At 39.7% G+C, this 24,700-nt stretch overlaps 1 protein-coding gene across 17 annotated transcripts in view; it reads left to right on the top strand.

Moving 5' to 3' along the window:
- The window catches only part of ppfibp1b (PPFIA binding protein 1b), a 178,955-nt gene that overhangs the window by 99,189 nt on the left and 55,066 nt on the right, over positions 1–24,700 (top strand). For 9 of the 17 annotated variants that reach the window (XM_087997088.1, XM_043709810.2, XM_043709806.2 and 6 more), the window contains 7 exons: positions 2,252–2,344; positions 4,734–4,826; positions 7,267–7,378; positions 8,832–8,864; positions 14,221–14,282; positions 15,006–15,090; positions 21,096–21,223. In XM_087997088.1, coding sequence (XP_087853214.1) covers positions 2,252–2,344; positions 4,734–4,826; positions 7,267–7,378; positions 8,832–8,864; positions 14,221–14,282; positions 15,006–15,090; positions 21,096–21,223 — 606 coding nt within the window. The remainder of the gene's footprint in view (positions 1–2,251; positions 2,345–4,733; positions 4,827–7,266; positions 7,379–8,831; positions 8,865–14,220; positions 14,283–15,005; positions 15,091–21,095; positions 21,224–24,700) is intronic. The other 8 variants (XM_043709812.2, XM_043709817.2, XM_043709815.2 and 5 more) reach the window with 3 other exon arrangements.

The following is a 24,700-nucleotide window of genomic DNA, read 5'->3' as shown; positions in this document are numbered from 1 at the left end:
CTTTACCTCGTCATACGCCTTCCTCTTGCGAACTACAATTGGAGAGAAGTCCTGGAACAGCATTATTTTAGAACCCTTTTATACCATGGCTTGGGGATCCTTCCCCATGATTCTGCAGACCTCCAGCAGCATGTGTTTATCCCCTGTAGTGCTGAAGTCGAACTAGGACCGGGCAGGGGAGCTGGTGCGACCCCAGCCTGCGCACAGCAACCCGATGGGACCGCTTAATCTGCACCCGGCCCAGCTCAGACTCTAGCTTCAACAGCTGTGGGAATTGTTGCCCCTAAAAATCCATAAGCTGGTCTTCCTCCTCCCATTCAGGAGGCCCAGTAACCAGATATTTTTCTGATGACCTCTGACCTGTCCCATGGAGGATTCAGCAGTGGTCTCAGAGGCCGCAGCATGTTGCTCTGTACCTCCAACACGCTGCCAGAGTTTCTCAATCTATTGGTTCTACAACATGACTGAGATCAACTCCTACCTGGACTGGGTTTCTTCAATCGACATGTCGATGTTCTCTCGGAGCTATCACAAACTCAGTGATCCGGCTCGCATCTGCATGTAAGTCCCCCTCTGTTATTTGGGGGGGTCTGGCTGTTGCGAGCTCAGTGATCCTTTACCTTTGGTCATTTTAAAATGTATCAAACTGCTAAGTTTAATGCAGAATAACCAAAGTTGCTGGGGAAGAGGCTATTTTTCGTAGTTTGGAAAGTGAGGGGAGGATAGGTACCCCATTTTGCCTTGGTCTTGGGCAGAGCTCAACAGACTCAGACCTACTGGTCTTCGCCATCTTAAATCTCTTGCCTAATTTCTTTTATTGTCCTATGACCTGTTTGCCTTTCTGCATCTTGGTAGCATTGCCCTCTTCTCCTTCATTGTGGCATCTATTTGCTGATTTCCCTGTGCCGAGCTGTGAAATAGGCATAGGCACAGAATGGCAGTAGGCCTAGGAAGACAAATAGCAATAAGAAATCTAGGTAAGCATTGGTAGAAATAGACAGACAAGGCCTTGAAAGCACAGCAGGAAGTGGGGATCTGCAGGGAGGACAATGATGGAAGCAGTGGAAAGTGTGCAATTATTGCCTATGGTGGCTTGGCATTAGTGGAAAATGCACAAGAAGGGCCAATTGAGGCTGTAGGCAGAGGAGTGGACCAGTATAGGGAGCAGGCTGAAGTGGAGCATAAAGTAAAATTTCTTTAATTATACAAGAAATGTAGTGTGGGAGCATGCTTCCTCACAAAGTAGAAACATAATTAATGAGACTACCCTTCACATTACCTGGGAAAGAAAGCTTGGACAAACAGTGCCATCTAACATTTGATGCCTGAAGAATGATTATGATGGTTACTCAAGAAAGAAGAATCTATAGGTAACCCTTATTGAAGATAAATGCATATCTGAAAAGAACATTTGTGCAGCTAGTTCCAAGCGTCCTTTCTTCCTTCCATTCAAGCATTGTGCGTTTATGCTTGGGCACGAAGGTTAGTAAGTTTGAGAAATCTGGCATATTTTGCCTACCTTTTCATTGAGAATCTTTGTGTATTGTGAATGGAAATATTAAATGCAGAAGTAAATGGACTGTGCAACATTCAATTGAACCCAGTTGGAGTGCCTTCATGCACAAAGTGTTTACATATCGGAACGTCCTACTTTGTGGCAATTTTATAATCGCATTCTTTATTTTTTAGACAGGACTAATCCTGGGAAATAATAAGTGTTTGCATAGATTGTGCTGTTCTTACACTTGAAATGCCAGAATCCTCTGAAATTTTGTGCGTTGCACGGCAGTAGGAACTCTGTATTTGCACAGCTGATGTAATCTAATTAACATATCCCAAAGTATTAAGGTACTCTTCCCATGCCTTTATGCTTCAGCTTGCCACGGGATCCATTCTAACTTCCCCAGTTAATGTATCTCAACCCTATCATTTTAGTTCTATTTGTACAAGAGCAGTTTGTGGCAAAGTTTAGGCAGGAAATTCAAAGTTGACTAACAAGTCAGTCAATGCTTTATGTAGAATAAGTTTGGCTGAATTTGTGCCTGACGTTTTAAAATCATTTTGTTTTACATAATCGAAAGACAATAATATTTGTACGCTGCTAATAGTTCAATAATTATATTTGTATGCTATATTGGAGATCTTTAAAAGTATTTTGAATTTTGTATTTACAATTTTCCAGCTGCATTACTCTGAATAACTATGGTCAGTTGATTGTATGTGTAAATTGAAACTTTGTTTTTTGTTTTAGGGGTTATTTCAAGAAGTTAATGATCTAAGAGTAAAAGTGGTTGAAATGGAAAGTGAAAAAAATCAGTTTGAAAAGAAACTGAAATCAACCAAGGTGAGAAGATGGATGAAATTTAATTATATTAAATTTAATTCTGTGCTATCGGGGGAAACATTTGAATTGGTTCACCCTGGGGTAGGAAATGTGACTTTTCATTTTAAGACGCAGTCCACCTGCCTCTTTCTCAGGCCCCACCTGCACATAACAGTATTTTCCTTTCCTAGCCATGAACCTCTGTTGATAAGACAGCAAATAACTGTTCCGTGCACTACCAGTACTGGTATAGGTGAGTCCATGATGAGGTGCAAAAAGAAAATCTTGCATGGGTTGTATTTCAAAGATTCTCCACTTCTATGCATTGTAGTTGCTGCATTTTGAAGAATGCCTACTACTTGAGACTGGAAATCCACATTCCCAATCCTTAAATTTGGATTACAAGTATATTTAATGTTTACTAAGGTGTTATATTTACAGGGAGTGGTAGTGGTAATGTCATTGGATTAGTATTACAGAACGCCAGGTTAATGTTCTGGGGTCAAGCTTCAAATCCGATCATAGCAGATGGTAAAATTTGAATTCAATGAAAATTTGGAATAAAAAGCCAGCCTAAGGGTGACTGTCAATTATCATTAAAAGTACATTTGGTTCACTAATGTTGTATAGGGAAGGAAATCTGGCATCCTTACCTGATCTGGCCCATGTGATTCCATACCCACTCCAATGTTGTTGACTCCTAACTGCCCTGTGGGTAATTGAGGATGGGGAATAGATGCTGCCCTAGCCACCAGTGCCTAAATCCTTTGAAATTAAGCAAATAAAAAAAACCTCAGTGTTATCTGTAACATGATAGAGCTATCAGAATCCAAGCCTGTAAATTGCATGTTTATACACAGTGACATTTGCAGATAAAAGGAAATTAATTGAGGCTTATCCTTCCGTCACCTGCACTGGATTATTCCAGTTTTGGAAATGATGGATGGGGTGAGTTTGAATTATCATGTGCTTCCTTTTCTGAAGTCAACACTGGATACTACAAAAGTATAAGCAGTTTTTCCATTTTACTAGCATCTTGTACCTTTAAAATGTTTCTTTGCAAACTTTGAACATTTGAGAGTAACAGTCACTAAATAATTATATGCTAAACAGGAACATGAAGTTGCTGGAAACATTTACAAGACAATTCACAACTATTAATAAGCTTAATTTGGTTGTACTTATTGAATGTGTTATTTATATTGGGTGAACTGTGTGTTTATTTTCCTTTATATATTGGGGTTGTTTTTTTCTGTATGTCATCTAAACCACAAGACAATGAAACTGAACGACTGTTGTGCAGAGTGAGGCTTGTCTTTGTAGGAAATGGGAAAACTTCACTTTAGGTGTCAATGCTCTACTTTGAACTCAGTCAGTTTTTGGGTCCTGTAGTCATTCTGTTTGAGTACAGAATTGCACCATCTGGTGGTGATCATCCTAGTTTCCATAGGTTACTAGGTTATCTTCAGAAATGTCATTGAAGTAACAAACACGCAGAGGATAATATGGAATGAATGATGCGAGACAATTTAGTTGGTCCACATAGATGTTAGTATAGAAATTAACGATATTCTTAGAGGGTTGATTGTACATTAAGGGTTATGGATGTTTTGAGCTTACCAATGTATACTCATTCCAACTGTAGAATCTTTGTGCCTGTGTTCCTGTATGTATCATTGAGTTAGGGCAGGCTTTAAAATTCGGTTTTATGCTGCAATAATTCAGTATCAGTGTGGGTTAAAACCATTTCACACTATTTCTTAATGTCCTCCAATGGCAACATGCACATCATTGAGTAGCATCATGAGTCTAAGGTTTCAACTCCATAACCCTTCTCTGCAATGGGAAGTTTCTTGGCCAAAACTGGATGAGATATAGCTGTTTGTAAGCTGGAATCTGATATGTAAGCAATCTGCTCTTGATTTAAATTACTTTCCCTGCATGTTGATTTGGTGGAAAACATCTTGGCTCTTCAAATGGCATCTATTAGTCCAGGTGAAATCCAGTTTACAAATGTGGAAGGTCAAACCCTAGTGCAGAAAGATGGCTCGTTATTTCTCATCTAATTCCTTGCAAATAGTTGAGTGAGTGCTAATAATACTTTGCTTTATACGCTGGAAAAAAATGTAATCGTTAACTGAAATTAACTTGATATTCGCCAGAAAATTTTTTACCCATGTTAATAAATCCAAGAGTGTTAGTATGTTAACTCTCTAAATAACTTGAAACGGCGGGGAGGTGACATTCTTGTGCTTGAACCTTTGAATGATAACATGCTTGTGTAACTATTTAAAGAATTACAGCTCTGAAAATAGTGGCAAGATGTTTATGAATAGTACTCCTCTGCTACTCTAGCTTTGCCTCTTTCAGCCTCTAGCTTTCTATTTTTGTATTCCTTCATCTCTACCAGTCATTAATGGCTAAGCTCTCTAGCCTGAAAATCAAGGTTGGTCAGATGCAGTACGAGAAGCAGCGAATGGAGCAAAAATCTCAAGCATTAAAGGTGTGGTGGGATTTGGCTTACCGGTAAAACTGTGCTCTAACTTCTGTCTGAACTGTTTCTGTGTGCTAATGTGACCATATACGTGTGTCTGTGAAAAAGATTAATGCAAAAACAAATCATCAATTAAAATAATCTTTGCATGGAATTTTGTTTTCCTCTATCTGTATTTTTGCACAGCTTTGTTTTCTCATAGTATCTCCAGGTTTTCTTTTCCAAAAAAGAAGTAATGTGAGCATATAGTGGCAAATATGGAATTTGCAATCCCTGTTCTGACACCAGTCTTTTCCAGCATGCGTTGCTTTTAATTTGTTACAGTTTATATTTGTAAAGTTTAAACAAAAGCTGGTAGAACTCTTTGTTAAGCTTCACCTGTGATTCTGTCAAACAACTTGCATAATGTCTGTACATTTTTATATTCTTCATGATCTACATTCAATCTGCTTGCATGTATTAGTGTTATTTTCAAAATTATAATAATCTTGCAAAAGTATTTTGATTTTTATGAGTAACCTATACTGGTGGTAAAATGTATTACTACATGAATTAGAACCAGAGATATACAGCATGGAAACAGACCCTTCAGTCCAATGCGTCCATGCTGACCAGATATCCTAAATTAACTTGGTGTCATTTGCCAGCACATGGCCCATATCCATCCTAAACCCTTCCTATTCATATACCCATCCAGATGTCTTTTTGATGTTTTAATTGTACCAGCTTTCCCCACTTCCTCTGGCAGCTCTTCCCATACACACACCATCCTTGGCATGAAAAAGTTGCCCCTTAAGTCCCTTTTAAATCTTTCCAAGGTCATTTAGTTTTAAAATGTACAGCAGATGGATGGCAAGAATTTGTTGACATAAATATTTATTCCTAGATGAATCATCCTCTGTTACAAATTTTTGTTTTACACTATGCATTGTTTTTAAATGAACCATTATGTTGCACAATCTTCTAATTAATCAGGTTTGTCTTTTTCTAAAAGTCAAACTATTATGCTATTAAATGTCAGGCAAGAATTAGTGATCTTTAACACCATCTGTACTTAGGAGTGGGTAATAAATTTTAGCATTGCTTGTGATGCCCATAAATGTCTTTAAAAAGTACAAGGAAGTGTTTAAGAAAACTGAAAGGAAATGTATTTATTTGAGCTATTGCTTGGATACCTTTTAGCTAATACATCTGTATGGATAAAACATAAGAATGTGAATGGAAAAGCGAGGGGTGGGGTGATGGGGACCACCTCTGTTTGTGAGCAGCCAGGCATTGTGCTCTGGACTTAATATTGAGTTTGAAACATTACAGTTGTCTTGATTTAATATTGAGTTCAACACCTTCGGATTGTGAACCCACTCCTATTGTCTCCTTGTCTTTGTTTTACTTGGATTCTCTGTCAGCATGTCCTCCAGTAGGAAATATTAGAAGCTCCAGTTCTATGATCTGGAGAAGCTGGTCAAGGATACAAGCTGGTCAGTGTGCAAACTATATAGCTAAGTTGCACAATAGTTTCTATCAGCATAAGTGAGGGCAGAAACGTTAGAGGGCATGAGTTTGTTGGTGAAAAATTGTTGCGAGAGATTTATTGAAAAGTGAACATTTGGCATATTCTGCCAAACGAATAGCGAAATCAAATACAAGATGTGTCCAAAATACATGAGTGTTCTAATATTGACTGTGTAGTAGTGGATTGCATTGATTTCTTCTCTTGGAGTATTTTTCATTTTGACTTTAAATAATCTGAATTCTTAGTTACTGGGAAAAGTAGTGAATAATAAATTCTCTTACTCAACTGAGTGCATGGTATCAGTACCACAGATATTTTTGAGTTTTGAGTTAACCCTGCTTGACATAAAGTGTAAATCGGTCATATAGTGTAAGCTATAATAGTGTTGGCCAAAATCCACTTCTTAGGAAAAGTATGTATTTGGCATTTGAACCTATATTTCTGCAATATTTGTGTAGCATTATCCTGAGATTTTGATGCAAGTGACCTTCTAAATTTTTATTTTGAAGCAGAAGTGTGGTTAAATGTTAACTCCTAATCAAAGAAATAGTTTATCTAACACTATGATAAAATTCTTGGTTATGTCTAAGGTGGAGAAGAGAGAAACTGAAGAATGACCACCATTAACTTACTCCAATTATATTGCTATCAGCTAATGATGACTGGCATTAAATAAAATACCATCAGAGCCTCTGCTCTGAAATATCCCACTCAGAAGTTGAGAATAATCTTTGAGCAATAGAAATACATTTTCCATCATTAATATTAGTCAAATTCAAGATAAATCTTGTTTGTAGCTTGTGCTATTCATGAACCCATTGTTCCAATGTGAAGAAAAGTTCAGAGTACTTGTAAACCACCTAAAAGATCATAATTATCTATTCCTTTATACATTGCAAATACTGCTTAAGGCATTATACTTTTACTACAATGTAGGATGAGCTGGTGCAACTGAAGGAACAGTTGGAACAGAAAGAAGCTGAGATCAAGAGGCTATGTTCTGAAATGAGTTTCAAAACTGAGATGGATGAAAGTGACAATGGGGCAGGTAAGAGGCATAATTCTATCATGTGTGCAAAAACTTTGCCTTTCTCTAACTTGAATAGAAGATTTTAAAGCCCAGCATGCCACCTTAAATTCATTTGTTTTTGGTGTATGTTTTAATTCAAGCTTGTGATCTGGGTGTCACTGATAACATCCTAATTTTGTTACTTAATATATAGAGGTCTTGTGTAGGGCATGCAGTTCTTGTTCAAACTTTCTTCCTGCCATTTTCCTGATTTTTGGACACTTAAAATTTATCACAGGATACTGGACTGATTTTTTTTCCCATTAAATTTTGCCAACTTTTTATCTGTCTCATCTTTATTTAGTCCATTTAAGTTGATTTTCGAGGTGTTTTGCCCAGTATCCCCAAAGATTTGTGGTTGAGAATTGGCCTTTGGTTACATGTTACCCATGGCAGAAACCTGTGATTTGAATATATATTCTTCTTGAATTGAGACACAACTAGTGACAGAATGTTATAAAGACCTATGTCGTGAAATCATCAAAAATTTGTGCAATAAAAAGAGGCCACTTACCCCATCATCTGCTTGCTGAAAAACTATTGAAACTTGCATAGTTTCTGGATGTAGGTTTGCTAGCTGAGCTGGAAGGTTCATTTTTCATCACCATACTAGGAAACATCATCAGTGAGCCTCCGGATGAAGCACTGGTGGTATGGCACGCTTTTTATTTATGTTTAGTTGTCCTTGGATTGGTGGTGTCATTGCCTGTTCTTTTTCTCAGGGGGTGGTAAATGGGATCCAAGTCAATGTGTTTGTTGATAGAGTTCCAGTTGGAATGCCATGCTTCTAGGAATTCTCGCACGTGTCTCTATTTGGCTTGTCCTAGGATGGATGTCTTGTCCCAGTCGAAGTGATGTCCTTCCTCATCTGTATGTAAAGATACTAGTGAGAGAGGGTCATGTCTTTTTTGTAGCGAGTTGATATTCTTATATCCTGGTGGCTAGTTTTCTGCCTGTTTGTCCAGTAGGTATGTGTTATAGTTCTTGCAAGTTAATTTTGTAAACGACATTGGTTTTGCGTGTTGTCTGTAAAATGACATCACCAAAGGAAATGATGTCACCAATACAAGAAAACCTAAACACATAAATAAAAAGTGGGCCATACTACCAGTGCTTCATCCAGAGGCTCACTGATGTTACCTTGTATGGTGACGAAACATCTGAAAACGAACCTTCCAGCTCAGCGAGCAAACCTAAATCCAGAACCTCAACCTGAGCTACAAATCTTCTCAAAACTCGAGTAGTTTGTTCTGATCTTGCCATGCATAGGGCTCTTCTGCATTTTGGAAATGTTTTCTGTGGTTTCTGAATCAGTTGCAAGTATTCATTGTACATACTGTGGTTTTAAATTTACCCCTTTTTTTTCATAAACTAACGAATTACTTTTTTTCTTGGATCGGCATTACATGACCTGTGTGAATTTCCTGCACAGAGGAAAGTTATAAAAAGAAGCTGAAGGAAAAAAGTAAGGTCTTGGTATCTTGTTTTGTGTATTGATTGCATCCAGGTGCCTGTGGGTGATGCTATGCCACCCAATTGCATCAATTTGCATGCTCGATTAAGAAATTCCCCAAACCCACCTGTTTTCATCTGTAATCCTGAGTTATAACATTGGAGTAAGGTGGAAATTGAGTTGTCCGAAAAGAGTGGATTTATGCACCCTGTACAGATTCTGATTTTTGGAATTTAAATTAAACACTCATTTGTTACAGAAATCCTTACTAAGACCATAGTCCGTATTGGATAGGGTTTAGCAGGAAGGAAAATAAAGAATAATTGCACAAGTATTCTGTTTCTGCCTCATATGATGATGCGTAATGAGACAGCATAAGGTAATGGAGCCCCTAGGGGACAGTGACCATCATATCAAATTTACCCTGCAATTTGAGATAGAGATGCTGGAATTAAATGTAAGAATATTATCCTTTAGTAATGATAATGACAAAGTCATGAGGGAGGAGCTGGCCAGAGTTGACTGCAAGGGAAGCCTAGCAGGGATGACAGTAAAACAACAATGGCAGGAGTTTCTGGGGTAATTCGGGAGGCACAGCAGACATTCATCCCAAGGAGGAAGAAATATATTAAGGGGAGGATGAAGCAACCATGGTTGACAAGGGAAAGTCAGGGACAGCATAACAGCAATAGAAAAATCATACAATGTAATGTAAATTAGTGGAAAGTTAGAAAATTAGTGTAAAGCATTTAAAGACCAGTAAAGGATAACTCAAAGAAATAAGCGCAGAGAAGGTGAAATATGACAGTAAGCTAGCTAGTACTATATAAGAAGATAGCAAGAGTTATTTTAGATATCTAAAAGTTAAGAGGGAGGTAGGAGTGGCAAATGAGGCAGGAGAAGCAGTAATGGGGAACAAAGAAATGGCAGAAGAACTGAATAGGTATTTTGCATACATTTTCACATTGGAAGACACAAGCAGCTGACTAGAATTTGTGTTGGGGACAGAGGTCAATGTAATGGCCATCACTCAGGAGAAGGGAAAACTGAAAGGTCTGAAGGTGGATAAACCACCCAGGTCACAGATATTACAACCTGAAGGCAGTAGCTGAGGGAATGTCGAGACATTGGTGGTGAGCTTTCAGGAATCAAGAGAGTCAGGAAGGATCCCGGAGGACTGAAAAATGGCTAATGTAACTCCTCTGTTTAAGAAGGAATGGAGGCAGAAATAGGAAACTTTGGACTGGTTAGACTGGCCTCAATGGTAAAATTTTGAGTCCAATATTAAGGATGAAATTGCAGAATACTTAGAATCAGCACATTTTTGTCGGAGGGGTTATGTTTGACAAATCTCAGAATTCTTTGAGGAGGTAACAAACAAGTTAGACAGAGGAGAGCCAGTGAAGATCATCTATTATGGATTTCCAGAATGTCTTTGACAAGGTGCCACACAGGAGGCTGCTAAATAAAATAAGACCCCATGATTAGGGCACACGAACAGGATAGAGGACTGGCTGATTGGCAGAAGGCAAAAGGTAGGCACAAAGAGGTCTTTTTCAGGATTGCAGCTGGTGATTATTGGAGTTATAGAGTCATAGAGTCCTACAGCACGGAGACATGCACTTCAGCCCAAACTGGTCCATGCCAAGCAAATCATGTTATCCCTCAGAATCTTCTCACGTAACCTACCTAGCATGGAAGTTAAGCTTACTGGTCTGTAGTTCCCAGATTTTTCTTTGCAGCCTTTGAATAATGGTCCCAACATTTGCTGTCTTCCAGGACCTCACCTGTGGCTAACGATGAAGCAAAAATATCAGCCAGGAACCTAGCAATTTCTTCTCTAGACACTTGCAGGATTCTTTAATAAGTCTGGTCAGGACCAGGAGATTTATCCACCTTCATACATTCTTAAATATCCAACACCACCTCTACTGTGGTATGGACTGTCCACAAGAGATCACCTCTAACTTTCCCAAGTTACCTTATTTTTCTCCATGGTAAACAGAGGAGTAGTATTCATTGAGGACCTCACCCATCTCTTGCGGTTCCACACATATGTCCACACTGGTTCCTTGAGGGGTCCTATTTTCTCTCTAGTTATTCTTTTTGCACAGGGATCAATATTGGGACCACAACTATTCATGTTAAACATTAATAATCTTGATGAAGAAACTGAGGGCTTTGCTAAGTTTGCAGATGACTCAAAGATAGGTGGAAGGATGAGTAGTGTTGAAGAAGTGAGGAGGCAGCAGAAGGACTTGGACTAGGAGAGTGGGCAAAAAAATGTAGCAGGTGGAATACTATAGTGTAAGGCTTTGCATTTTGGTCGGAAGAATAGAGGCAGAAACTAATTCCTAAATAAGGAAAGGCTTCAGAAATCTGAACTGCAAAAGGAATTTGAGAGTCCAAGTTCAGGATTCTCTTAACTTTAACATGCAGATCCAATCGGCAGTTAGGAAGGCAAATGCAGTGTTAGCCTGTATTGGGCTCTGGCAAGACTGCACTTGGAATATTTAGAGCAGTTTTGGGCCCTGTATCTAAGGAATGATGTGCTGGCATTGGAGGAGATTGAGGAAGTTTGCAGGAATGATCCTGGGGTGAAGAGCTTGTCTTATGAGAAGCAGTTGAGGACTCTGGTCTTTTCTTGATACAACTTAGAAGATGAGGGAATATCTCATTGAAACTTGCAGAATACTGAGAAGCCCACATGAGCAAGATTTTTCCCCCAGTAAGAGAGATGATCCCCGTAGAACTAAGATGGGGAAGAATTTCTTCAGCGGAGGTTGGTCAATCTGTGGAACACATTGCCACAGTGGGCTGTGGAGGCCAATTCATTGAGTGTAATTAGAGTCAGAGATATACAGCATGGAAACAAACTTTGGTCCAACTCGTCTACGCTGACTGGATATCCTAAATAAATGTAGGCCCATTTGCCAGCATTTGGCCCTAATCTGCACTCTCTCCAAGATATCTTTGATCCTGGCTCCAGGGAGGCAACACGCCATTCTGATGTCTTGCTGTCAGTCGCAGAATCATCTCTGTGTCTCTAACTAGAGAGTCTCTTAGGACAATCGATTGCTTGGAACCTGGCATCCCACTTGTCACATTAGAACTGGTCTCAATACCAGAAACCTGGCTGTCAGTCAGTGCTACATTCCCCTAAGAGTCCGTCACTCCATTCAATTTCAAAACAGCATACTTGTTTGAGATGGGGATAGCCACAGGAGACTCCTGCACTACCTGCCTTGCTCTCCTATTTTTCTGGAGACCACCCATCTACCTGACCATACCTTTGTTTTATCTCCCTCCCTGCAATTGCCATCCATCGCACCACCTAGCTCCTCATTGCAGCTAACTGCTGCTGCAACCAATCCAAGTAATCGGATAGGATTTGCAACCAAACATGCTTCCTAGAGACATAATCAACTTATGACAGAGGTTCTTGATTGGTAAAGGGATCAAGGGTTACAGGGAGAAGATAGGAGAGTGGGTTTGAGAAGCATATCAGCCATGTTTAAACAGTGGAGCAGACTGGATAAGCCTGTTTATGTTCCTACATCTTATGGTCAGATGCATCCGAAGATAGGAAGGTACTCTATGGGTTCACTGCTAAATAGTAGCAGTTTCCAAATGTGCCTTTTCCAGTGGTTAGTGAGCAATTCATGTAACTCCATGCTAACGGTTACAGATGATTTGTGATTTTGGTTTTGCACTGTTTTGTATTTTAAACACTTGCATGGCTGCTCATTGTACTACACTGCACTGCAATTAACAGGTAACCACCATATGGTACGTTTAGCAAAATTAATAGTGCAATATTTGTTAGTCAACAAAGAAATAGGCAAATTTGCTTATTAACTTTTATCTTGGGGCATTATCTCTCAATTTTGTTCTTATAGTCCTTGATGTTTGCATTCCTTGGCTAGGTGACAACGTTAATGATGGGATCAAAAGTAATGGCTTTGCACTTCTAATATACTTTCAGTTTGGAATGGCTTAAATGGCCTTTTTTCCCTTCAAGGCTTCCTACAATTTTGCGAAGACCAGTTCTGCTAATTTAAGTTGCTGAATGTTGTGAACCAAAATGCCTGGTTTGTGAGATACCCTGGAATAATAGTTTTAAAAATCAATTTCATTTGTATTGATCTAGACTTCTTTCCTTCAGTATTTCATCTTTTAAGCCTCCACTCTCTTTCTCATTTCTCCACTCTCGTTTAGAAAAATAAAACTTTAAGTTTTATATTATGTAAGTGGTAGTTATATATGAGCAAAATATTTATTAATTTTATCTAATTAATAAATTCCAAGGTTTCCTCTAACAGATGAATGCACTGGTCTCCAGTTGCCTGGCTGCATGTCCTTTCCTTTCTTGAGCCAGACTATTGCATCAGCTGTTCCTTATTCCAAATGTATAATTTGGACGTTCCAGCAATATCAAAGCACAATGCTTTATTCATCTCTTGTTTTGTTCATTTTCCGAATTTGTAAAAAAAAGTGCAAAACATTTATGTAATTACTATGCCAAATCCTCATATTCCACAGCTAAACTTCTTTCATCTGTGTTCTCTAAGTGTTCATTTGTATTTTTGTTTATAAACCGCCTTACTATATCTATTGATAGTTTACCTATTGTATATGCTCCCCTTTTCTTTTTGAAGATTTAGTTTAGTTTTAACCTCTTTCTTTAACTATGAAACTTCCTTCAATTGATTTCCTTTACCCAGCTAGGACTAAATATTTTGTGCTGTTCTCAAACTCTGATTTGTGGCAGATTACTTCCAATATAGAACTTGTTTGTTAGCTTTACTTAATTATTTTGGGCTAGACCATCTTATCTTGTAAAAATTTTGCCTTTTTCCAGTCCAGCACCCTCAATTTTGAACTTTTCAGTATCAGTTTCCACTCCTGTGCTGAACCTAACTATGCTAATTTTCATTGTCTCCTCATGAAAAATAAAATGCCCGTATTGGGAGAACAGCGACTTTGAAAATGTGCTGATAGAAATACATAACTACTGTTACAGGATTATGAAATATTTATAGTCCTGCTTCTAAGCTCAAAACACAATTGCATCAAAAATACTTGTAAGTATGTATTTTTGATTTTTTTAGTGCATGAACTCTTGAGCTTTCTTGGTTTTCTTTAATGTCATGTTTAACTTGAGTTCAAAGGCTGAATACAGCACGGCTTTGTTTTCAATAAAGAAATATGAAAACAGTGCTTGAAAGTTGTTTTTTTTTTGCTTTTTGATGAATGCTACTAATAGTGTTCTCAGTGCAATGACCTTGTGTGGCATGGCAGCATGGTATAATAAATATATAAAAATATATACAAGTACCATATTAAATGTCATTCCTGTTGCTTTCAGATCTTGAAGTATATAAAATGAAGAAAGCAGTTGAATCGCTGATGGCAGCAAATGAGGAAAAGGTAGATCCTATGATTTTATTCTGATTTAAATTTTTGAAATAATTGGTAGGATGTGGGTGTCGCTGGTAAGGTCAGGCTTTATTACCCATCCCTATTTAACCCTTCAAAATGTGATTGGTGCTTTGAACTGCTGTAGTCCATGTGGAGATGATGTTCCCACAATGCTGTTGGATAGGGAGATTTCATAACTGTGTGTTGCCTATCCCACCATTATGAAGTTGTACTTTATCTTTTGTATGTATGAAATTTTGGAAGATACTAGCAAACTGGTTCTGAATGAGACCTGAAGTTGACTCATTTTGACATTGGTGTCATCGATCTGTTACAAACTCCTAAGTATTTGATGAAATTACATTATCCAAAGAGGTGTAAAGATAAAAGGAATCTTTAAACCAAACCTGATCATTATCATATTTGAATTAATTTATTTTGACTTCACAATGTTATTATAACAGTTGCAGAAATGCAATTATTTATCTAAATCAACTGGCATAGTGTTTTTAATGACAGTGAACCATGGAGGTGCCTTTGTCTGTATTCTGTAACACAGAATTATGGCAGTTTGCACTTGGCTAAAGGAGGAAGTCTCAGAATTCATGATTTCTGAAGTTTGCACATTTCCCTGATGTCTGCTAATATGAAGTTCTGTTGGTGTTAGCTCTAAGCTGAAAATGTTGAAATGTTTTTGCATATACTGCTTCTGAGTATATTTCCTTTTTGAAGGATCGAAAGATAGAAGAATTGCGACAGTCCTTGAATAGGTATAAGAAGGTGCAGGATATGGTGATGTCAGTGGCTCATAAGAAAGGTGGGATATTATGTTCTGTTGAATCTGCAACCAGCAAGTTGCATTTAAAATATTTGGTTAAATCAACCTTTTGCTCCAACTGTTTGGATAGTGAGGTAACTATATATTTTTTAAATCCTGCAACAATGAACTTGTAAAGTTTTTAAAAAATCATTCGGTAAAGCTTAAGCTTTTTTTCTCCATCCACAATCTGGTGGTACTGTAATATACGCAAGTATGTATGGATTCGCACTTATGACTGCTGTGTAATGTGACTGAGATCACAAGATATTACATGCATTTGAAGGTCTTTCCTTTTTCACTCTTGGGTCTTACCCCAGTTTACTTCTCATAGGGTTAGTAGCAAAGCATTGACATCTGGACGTTTGCCTCAGTTCTGAACTTATGTGGGAATATTAAAATGTGAGAGCTTATTTTTTGGAAGTTTTCAATTCAAAAAGGCACATTGCTCATCTTAATTTTTTTTAAAGATGTAGGATGCAAATTTGGGGCGACACGATGGCTCAATGGTTAGCACTGCTGCTTCACAGCGCAAGGGACCTGGGTTCGATTCCAGCCTCTGGTGATTGTCTGTGTGGACTTTGCATGATCTCCCGGTGTCTGCATGGGTTTCCTCTGACTGCTCCAGTTTTCTGCCCACAAACCAAAGATGTATAGATTAGGTGAATTGGCTATGCTAAATTGCCCACGGTGTTCAGGGATGTGTAGGTTAGGGTAAATGTAGAATAATAGGGTAGAGGTGAGATACTCTTTGGAGGGTCAGTGTGGACTTGTTAGGCCAAATGGCCTGTTTCCACACTATAGGGATCTATTCTATGAATTTATTATGGAACAGAAAAGAGTAGATTTGAGGGCAATATTTTTACTTTTGTTTTCTGGTATTGATTTCATATACCATGTACATGAATAACCCTACACAGCGTCAGTTGAACAGACTATGTAGGCTGGGCGGAGAAGGCTCATGAGATGATCATGTAGGTCTACAGAAAGAAAAAAGCTATTTCGCCCATAAGTCTGCATTTGTCAAAAACTGTTCTAATCCCATATTATTTGGTGCGTAGCCTTATATGCCTTGACATTGCAGGTGCACATCCAAATACTTTCAAAATGTTATGTGGGTTTCTGCATCCTCCATCCTTAGTGTTTTCCAAATTCCCAGCACCCTCTAGATGAAAAAGATTTTCCTCACTTCTCTAAATTTCCTGTCCCTTGCCTTAAATCAAAGCTCCCACCATGGTTGATCCCTCACCAAGGAGAAAGAATTCCTCTGCCTATCCTATATATGGCCCTTCTTCATCTCCTCCCATAACGCAACCCCCACCCCCCAAAACACCTCCAATCATCACAACCCAAACTTTCCAGCCCAAGCGCCATCCTGGTGAATGCCCCCCATACCCCCTCAGTGCAGTCACATCCCCCTGTAATGTGCATTCCAAAACTGCAGACAGTACCCTAGCTGTGGCCTGATCAACATTTTATACTGATCCATCAAAACCTCCCTGCTAAGCCTTGGCTAATATAGGCAAATACAGGTCGTTCTGCAATAACGCATTTTGTCAATGCGAATTCGCTATTACATGATTGATAAACTGGAGATGCTGTTTCTAAAGCACAAACTTTTATAACATGTGTTGGCTGTAATGCAATTACATTGCCAACACTTTAAGCACTGTTCCTAAAGCCTGATTTTTCTATAATGCAGGGTTGTGCGAGAACATAACTATCATGATATAGAAGAACCGACTGTATCCCTTATGCTTTAACTACTTTATTTACTTGTCCTGCAATGTTAATGGACCATTAGACATGAGCACCAAGGTCTCTCTGATCCTCAATGCTTCCCAAAGTCCGACCGTTCAACATGTATTCCTTGCCTTTTGTCCTACCCAAATGCTTCACTATAAACCTATCAGGATGGAGTTCTATTTGCGACTGATCAGATAACTGGCCACTGTCTGTCTATATCCTGCAGTAATCAAGGCTATCTTCCTATTTTCCGTCCCACCAATTTTTGTATCATCCGTGCACTTACTGGTCAACCCTCCTACATTCAAGTCTAAATTACATACATACATACTGTAGTCAGCAAGGCCCGAGACACTGATTCCTGCGGAATTACACCGGACACAGGCTTCTAGTCACAAAGCCACCCCTTGACTATGATTGTCTGCTTTCTGCCTCTTAGCCAATTCTCGATCCACTTTACCAACTTGCCTTGGATCCCATGGGCTTTTATCTCTGCCATCAGTCTCCCATGCAGGATGTAATCAAAACCTGCTGAAGACCAAGTAGACTGTCTTTTTGTGCTCTTGAATGTGCGACCAATCTTTCACCTGTGTACCCTCAGCAGATGTTCTTATGGAGGCTTTGAGAAGAGGGTAGAGGATAATATCCTGAATGTTGGCTGAAGATTGTATCTTGTTTCCTTTTACCCTAACCCTTAAAAAAAAAACACTGAAAAGAAATGCATGATATTGAGCCCATTTATCTTTTTCCAGACACAGGTTTGAACAGGGGGAGGGGGTGGAGTTGAGATGGAGAAGAATTCCAGATTCCCACTACTGTGTGGAGAAAAGTGCTTCCCAATTTCATTCCTGAAGAGCTTAATTGTTATTTAAATACTTTGCTCTCTTGTTTTAGATTCTCTCATCAGAAACAAATTTCCTTGTACCTATCTTTGCATTTACTCATTTATTCGCTTTGATTAGAACACTTTTCAAAGTTCTAAAATCAAGAAGGCACAAATCATGTTCATGCATGATTTGTGACCTCTCCTCATAATTTAACTCCATCATTCTGTTGAGCCTGTACTGTATTGCTGACAAGGTCTTGTATCATTCTTCCGTAAAATTGAGTATATAACTCAGATGCGGTCTGACCAAGGCTGTGGGCATTTAGTACGTAATTTCCTTACTTTAGATTCTACTGTCCCTCCTGAAGTACCATTAGTCGTTGGTTCACTTTTGATGATTGCATACAAATTTTTAGTGATTTGCATATGTAAGCTTGTCTTTTCACCACCTTAGCAGTCATAGAAATGTATAGCATTGAAACAGACCCTTTGGTCCAACTTGTCCATGCTAAGTAGATAATCTAGTTGCATTTTCCAGCACTTGGCCCATATCCCTCTAACCCCATCCTATTCATATACCATCCAGATGCCTTTTAAATGGTGTAAATGTACCAGCCTCGTCCACTTCCTTGGGCAGCTCATTCCATATGTACACCACATTCTGCATGGAAAAAGTTGCACCTTAAATCCCTTTTAAATCTTTCCACTCTGACCTTAAACCTGTGGCCTCTAGTTTTGGATTCCCCCTTGCTGGGGAAAATACCTTGTCTATTTACCCTATCCACGCACCTCATGATTCAATAAACCTCTAAGATAACCCAGAAGCCTCTGCTGCTTAAGGGAAAATAGCCCTAGTGTATTCAGCCCCTCCCTATAGCTCAAACTCTCCAACCCTGGCAATATCATTGTAAATCTTTTCTGAACTCTCTCAAGTTGCGCATCATCTTTTCTTTAGCATGCAGTATTCCAGCAGTGGCCTACCTAATGTCCTTTACAGCTGCAACATGACCTCCTAACTCATACACTCAATGCACTGATCAATAAAGGCAAACGCACCAAATGGTACCTTCACTGTCCTGTGTACATGCGACTGCACTTTGAAGGAGCTATGAATGTGCACCCAAGATTTCTTTGTTCAGCAACAGTCACCAGGATCTTACCATTATGTGTATAAATCCTGCCCTGATTTGCTGTACCAAATGTAGTGCCTCAAATTTATCTAAATTAAATTCCATCTGCCATTCCTCGGCCCATCTGATTCAAGGTCCCATTATACTCTGAGATAACCTTCACTGTCCACTACACCACCAATTTTGGTGTTATCTGCAAACATACTAACCATACCTCCTATATTCACATCCAAATCATGTATATAAATGACAAAAAGCAGTGGATCCAGCACCAATCCTCGTGGCATACTGCTGGTCACAGGTCTCCAGTCCAAAATGCAGCCCTCCACTACCACCCTCTGACTTTCTACCTTTGAGCCAGTTGTGTATCCAAATGGCTAATTGTCCCTGTATTCAGTGTGATCTAACCTTGTTAGCCAGTCTACAATGCAGAACCTTGTCAAACGCCTTACTGAAGTCCATATCGACCACGCCCACTGCTATGCCTCCCTTCGGTCCACTTCGTCACTTCAAAAAAGTCATGTGTGACACAAGATTGACCATGCGTGAAGCCATGTTGACTATCAATGATCAGCCATTGTCTTTCCAAATACATATAAATCCTGTCCCTCAGAATCCCCTCCATCAACTTGTCCACTGCTAATATCAGCCCCACTGGTCTATAGATCCCAGGCTTTTCCTTAACATTTTCCTTAAACAATGGCACCACATTAGTCAACCTTCAGTCTTCTGGCACCTCACCTGTGTCTATTGGCATTAACTCTATTCTCTTGCCTACCTTTAACTGAGCCAGGAGCTAGTTTGAAGCTGTGCTACCCGTACATTGATGCATAAATGCACATGGTTCTGCAATCATTAAATTCAAAGTGAAACATTAAGAATATTTTTCTTCATTGGAATACAGGGAGAACTAGCCATTTGGATACAGAATTGGTTCAAAGGTAGAAGACAGAGGGTGGTGGTGGAGGGTTGTTTTTCAGATTGGAGGCCTGTGATCAGTGGAGTGCCAAAAGGATCGGTGCTGGGCCCTCTACTTTTTGTCATTTACATAAATGATTTGGATGTGAGCATAAGAGGAACAGTTAGTAAGTTTTCAGATGACACCAAAATTGGAGGTGTAGTGGACAGCGAAGAGGGTTACCTCCGATTACAACAGGATCTTGACCAGATGGGCCAATGGGCTGAGAAGTGGCAGATGGAGTTTAATTCAGATAAATGCAAGGTGCTGCATTTTGGGAAAGCAAGTATTAGCAGGACTTATACACTTAATGGTAAGGTCCTAGGGAGTGTTGCTGAACAAAGAGACCTGTGAATGCACGTTCATAGCTCCTTGAAAGTGGAGTCGCAGGTAGATAGGATAGTTAAGAAGGCGTTTGGTATGCTTTTCTTTATTGTTCAGAGTATTGAGTACAGGAGTTGGGAGGTCATGTTGCAGCTGTACGGGATATTGGTTAGGTCACTGTTGGAATATTGCGTGCAATTCTGGTCTCCTTCCTATCAGAAAGATGTTGTGAAACTTGAAAGGGTTCAGAAAAGATTTACAAGGATGTTGCCAGGTTGGAGGATTTGAGCTATAGGGAGAGGCTGATCAGGCTGGGGCTGTTTTCCCTGGAGAGTCGGAGGCTTAGGGGTGACCTTATAGAAGTTTACAAAATTATGAGGGGCATGGATAGGATAAATAGACAAAGTCTTTCCCCTGAGATTGGGGAGTCCAGAACTAGAGGGCATAAGTTTAGGGTGAGAGGGAAAAGATATAAAAGAGACCTACGGGGCAACTTTTTCACACAGAGGGTGGTATGTGTATAGAATGAGCTGCCAGAGGAAGTGGTGGAGGCTGGTTCAGTTGCAACATTTAAGAGGCATTTGGATGAGTATATGAATAGGAGGGATTTGTGCCAGATGCTGGCAGGTGGGACTAGATTGGGTTGGGATATCTGGTCGGCATGGATGGGTTGGACCGAAGGGTTTGTTTCCATGCTGTGCATCTCTAAGACTCTAAGTAAAAATGATTTTTAAAAAATAGTGTAAATGAAGAAATTTGTGTTTCACTTAAAAATACGGGGATTAAAACAGTTCGGAGAATTTTGTAATTTTGACACTGCTGAATAATCTGCATCTTTTCCAAATATAAATACGTTTATTTATTACTGCTAACTATACCAACTGTTGTAAATAATAAAAGATGTGGAATCCAAACTAAGAATGATGGTGATGTTTTTTCCAATGTGAAAAACCATTATTATATGGCACCAAAAATGAAAGAAAAGTTAACATTTCTTTCCAAACTGATTGTGCTGCTATAGTGAAAGAAGGTGACAGTGATGAAAGCCTGAATGGGGGATCTGCTGGAGTTAACATCAGTGAAACCTTGGAAATGGAATTGCGTTCTCCAACTACACCAAACCCAGCAGCAGAGGGGGTGCCAGCAGCAGTAAGTTAATTGTTTCAGATTGGAGCATAACTATGACATTCTTCAGATTCATTTTCCTTTAATGGGTCTTGGTGAAGTAGTGTGGATTTAAAATGAGAATTGTCACCAGAATCTCTCCTAGAGTATGTGTTTGTGGAATGGCAGGACACCAGGAATTGTGAAACAGCAGCTTACAACGAACCTTCCAAGAGTACTTGAACTAATGAATATAGCAGAGAAAAACAATGTAAGATGTCACTCTGTGATGTGGAATTTGTAAATTTGCTGTGTTTCTATATTTGATGCAATAATAGTACCACATTCTCATCCATGTACCAAGTTTACAGCAAGTGCATTGTCAGTGACATCTCATTCGGATGGATGTTGACTACACTGTTGTTTTATCACTGTTAGTGATAAACTATTTTGTTAGTGAAGGTAAAATATTGTCTCCATGTTGCTTTCAGATGATGGTTAAGTGCTGTAACCAGTGATAAATGAGTGCATAAAGGGGCTTCTGCAAGTTAGATGAAGAGCAGATGTAATTCCTTGTAATTGTAAGCAGGTGAACTTGGAGAGAAGACATGAGATGATAGATTACAAGCAGATATGGTAAAGTGAAATCCATGTCAATTTGAAAGGACTGTTGAGATTTGGTAGTAAAAAGATGGAGGATATTTTGTTCTTAAATGTTCTTGTTCTTGAACATAGTTTTGAAAGAGTATATTGGATAGCACATGTGGTCGCTTTCTACTCAGATTTCGCACTTGTGCGTTAATAAACTGAATAGAAGTAACTACCAAAATTCCCATGTGCTTTTCCAACCCTATTTTAGTATAATGATAGTTGGATTCTTCAGTATTTGGGGAAAAAAAGTGTTTTACTTCCAACCAAGTTCCCTTACGCCACAGAAATTTAAATTTAAAATTTACTGTATTTGTGTAATAAAGAAATCATGGCATCAAATGTATAGGAGCTAAGTGTGTGTTTCTGGAGTATAGAGTCATAGAGATGTACAGCACGGGAACAGACCCTTTGGTCCAACTCGTCCATGACGACCAGCCATCCCAACCTAATCTGGTCCAGTTTGCCAGCACTTGGTCCATATTCCTCTAAACCCTTCCAATTCATATAGCCATCCAAATGCTTTCTAAATGTTGTAATTGTATCAGCCTCCACCACTTCCACTGGCAGCTCATTCCATTAATGTATCAATGTCTGCATGAAAAGGTTGCTGCTTAGGTCCCTTTTATATCTTTCCCCTCTCGCCCTAAACCCATGCTCTCTAGTTCTGGACACCCCGACCCCAAGGAAAAGACTTTGTCTATTTATCCTGTCTATGCTCCTCATGATTTTATAAACCTCTATAAGGTCACCCCTCAGCCTTCAATGCTTCAGGGAAAACAGCCCCAGCCTATTCAGCCTCCTCTTATAGTTCTAATCCTCCAACCCTGGCAACATCCTTGTAAATCTTTTCTGAACCCTTTCAAGTTTCACAATATTCTTCCAATAGGAAGAAGAACAGAATTGCATGCAATACTCCAAAAGTGGCCTAACCAATGTCCTGTACTGCTGCAACATGACCTCCCAACTCCTGTATTCAGTGCTCTGACCAGTAAAGGAAAGCATACTAAATGCCGCCTTCACTATCCTATCTACCTGCGACTCCGCTTTCAAGGAGCTATGAACCTGCACTCCAAGGTCTCTTTGATCAGCAACACTCCCTAGGACCTTACCATTAAGTGTATAAGTCCTGCTAAGATTTGCTTTCCCAAAATGCAGCAACTCGCATTTATCTAGGTTAAATTAGATTCCCTACAGTGTGGAAACAGGCCCTTCAGCCCAACAGGTCCACACCGACCATCCGAAGAGCAACCCACCCAGACCCATTTCCCTCTGACTAATGCACCTAACACTATGGGCAATTTTAGCATGGTGAATTCACCTGCCCTGCACATCTTTCGACTGTGGGAGAAAACAGGAGCACCGAGAGGAAACCCACGCAGACACAGGGAGAATGTGTAAACTCCACACAGAGAGTTGCCCGAGGCTGGAATTGAACCTGGGACCCTAGTGCTGTGAGGCAGCAGTGCTAACCATTGAGCCACCGTGCCACCCCAATCTAAATTAAACTTGTTCTGCCTCACCCAGCCCATTGGCCCATCTGATCATGGTCCCATTGTAATCTGAGGTAACCTTCTTCATTGTCCACTACACAGTGGCACGGTGGTTAGCACTGCTGCCTCACAGTGCCAGAGGCCCGGGTTCAATTCCCGCCTCAGGCAATTGTCTGTGTGGAGTTTGCACATTCTCCCTGTGTCTGCGTGGGTTTCCTCCGGGTGCTCCGGTTTCCTCCCACAGTCAAAAGATGTGCAGGTTAAGTGAATTGGCCATTGTAAATTGTCCGTACTATTAGGTGAAGGGGTAAATGTAGGGGAATGGGTCTGGGTGGGTTGCTTTTTGGAGGGTCAATGTGGACTTGTTGGGCCGAAGGGCCTGTTTCCGCACTGTAAGTAATCTAAAACCTCCTATTTTGGTGTCATCTGCAAACTTACTAACTATACCTCCTATGTTCATATCCAAATCATTTATATAAATGATGAAAAGTCGTGGACCCAGCACCAATCCTTGTGACACTCCAGTGGTCACAGGCCCTCCATCATTACCCTCTATCTTCTACCTTCGAGTCAGTTCTGTATCCAAAAGGGCTAGTTCTCCCTGTATTCCGTGAAATCTAACTTTGCTAACCTGTCTCCTGTGAGAAACCTTGTTGAATACCATACTGAAGTCCATATAGATCACATCTACCGCTCTGCCCTCATCGATCCTCTTTGTTACTTCTTCAAAAAACTCAATCAAGTTTGTGAGACATGATTTCCCATGATTTTCCAGGTTGACTATCCCCAATCAGTGCTTGCCTTTCCAAATACGTGTAAATCCTGCTCAGGATTCCCTCCAACAACTTGCCCACCACCAACATCAGGCTCACTGGTCTATAGTTCCCTGGCTTGTCCTTACCACCTTTTTTACATAATGGTACCACATTAGCCAACCTCCAGTCTTCTGGCACTTCACCTGTGATTATTGATGATGCAAATATCTCAGCAAGAGGACCAGCAATCGCTTCCCTAACTTCACACAGAGTTCGAGGGTGTACCGATCAGGTCCTGGGGATTTATTCTTTATGCATTTCATAACATCCAGCACTACTTCCTCTGTAATATGGACATTTTTCAAGATGTCACCATCTATTTCCCTATATTCTATACCTTCCATGTCCTTCTCCACAGTAAACACTGATGCTAATTCTCTTTCATGTTATAGCATTTCCAGCATGGAAATAGGCACTTCACCATGTTTATGCTGACCAACAAAAACCAAACCACACTAATCCCATTTACCCACAACTTGGTTCATAGCCTACTATGCCCCAGTATTTTAAGTACTACTTAAACGTTGCAAGACTACCTGCCTCCACCATCCTCTCAAGCAGCATGA

Source organism: Chiloscyllium plagiosum, unplaced genomic scaffold (assembly GCF_037043375.1).
Source record: "Chiloscyllium plagiosum isolate Xiang-an unplaced genomic scaffold, Cpla_swu_hap1 HiC_scaffold_19, whole genome shotgun sequence".
In the NCBI taxonomy this organism is placed as follows: domain Eukaryota; kingdom Metazoa; phylum Chordata; class Chondrichthyes; order Orectolobiformes; family Hemiscylliidae; genus Chiloscyllium; species Chiloscyllium plagiosum.
The sequence above is the reverse complement of the archived record's forward strand: the minus strand, read 5'-3'. Positions and strand labels throughout refer to the sequence as shown.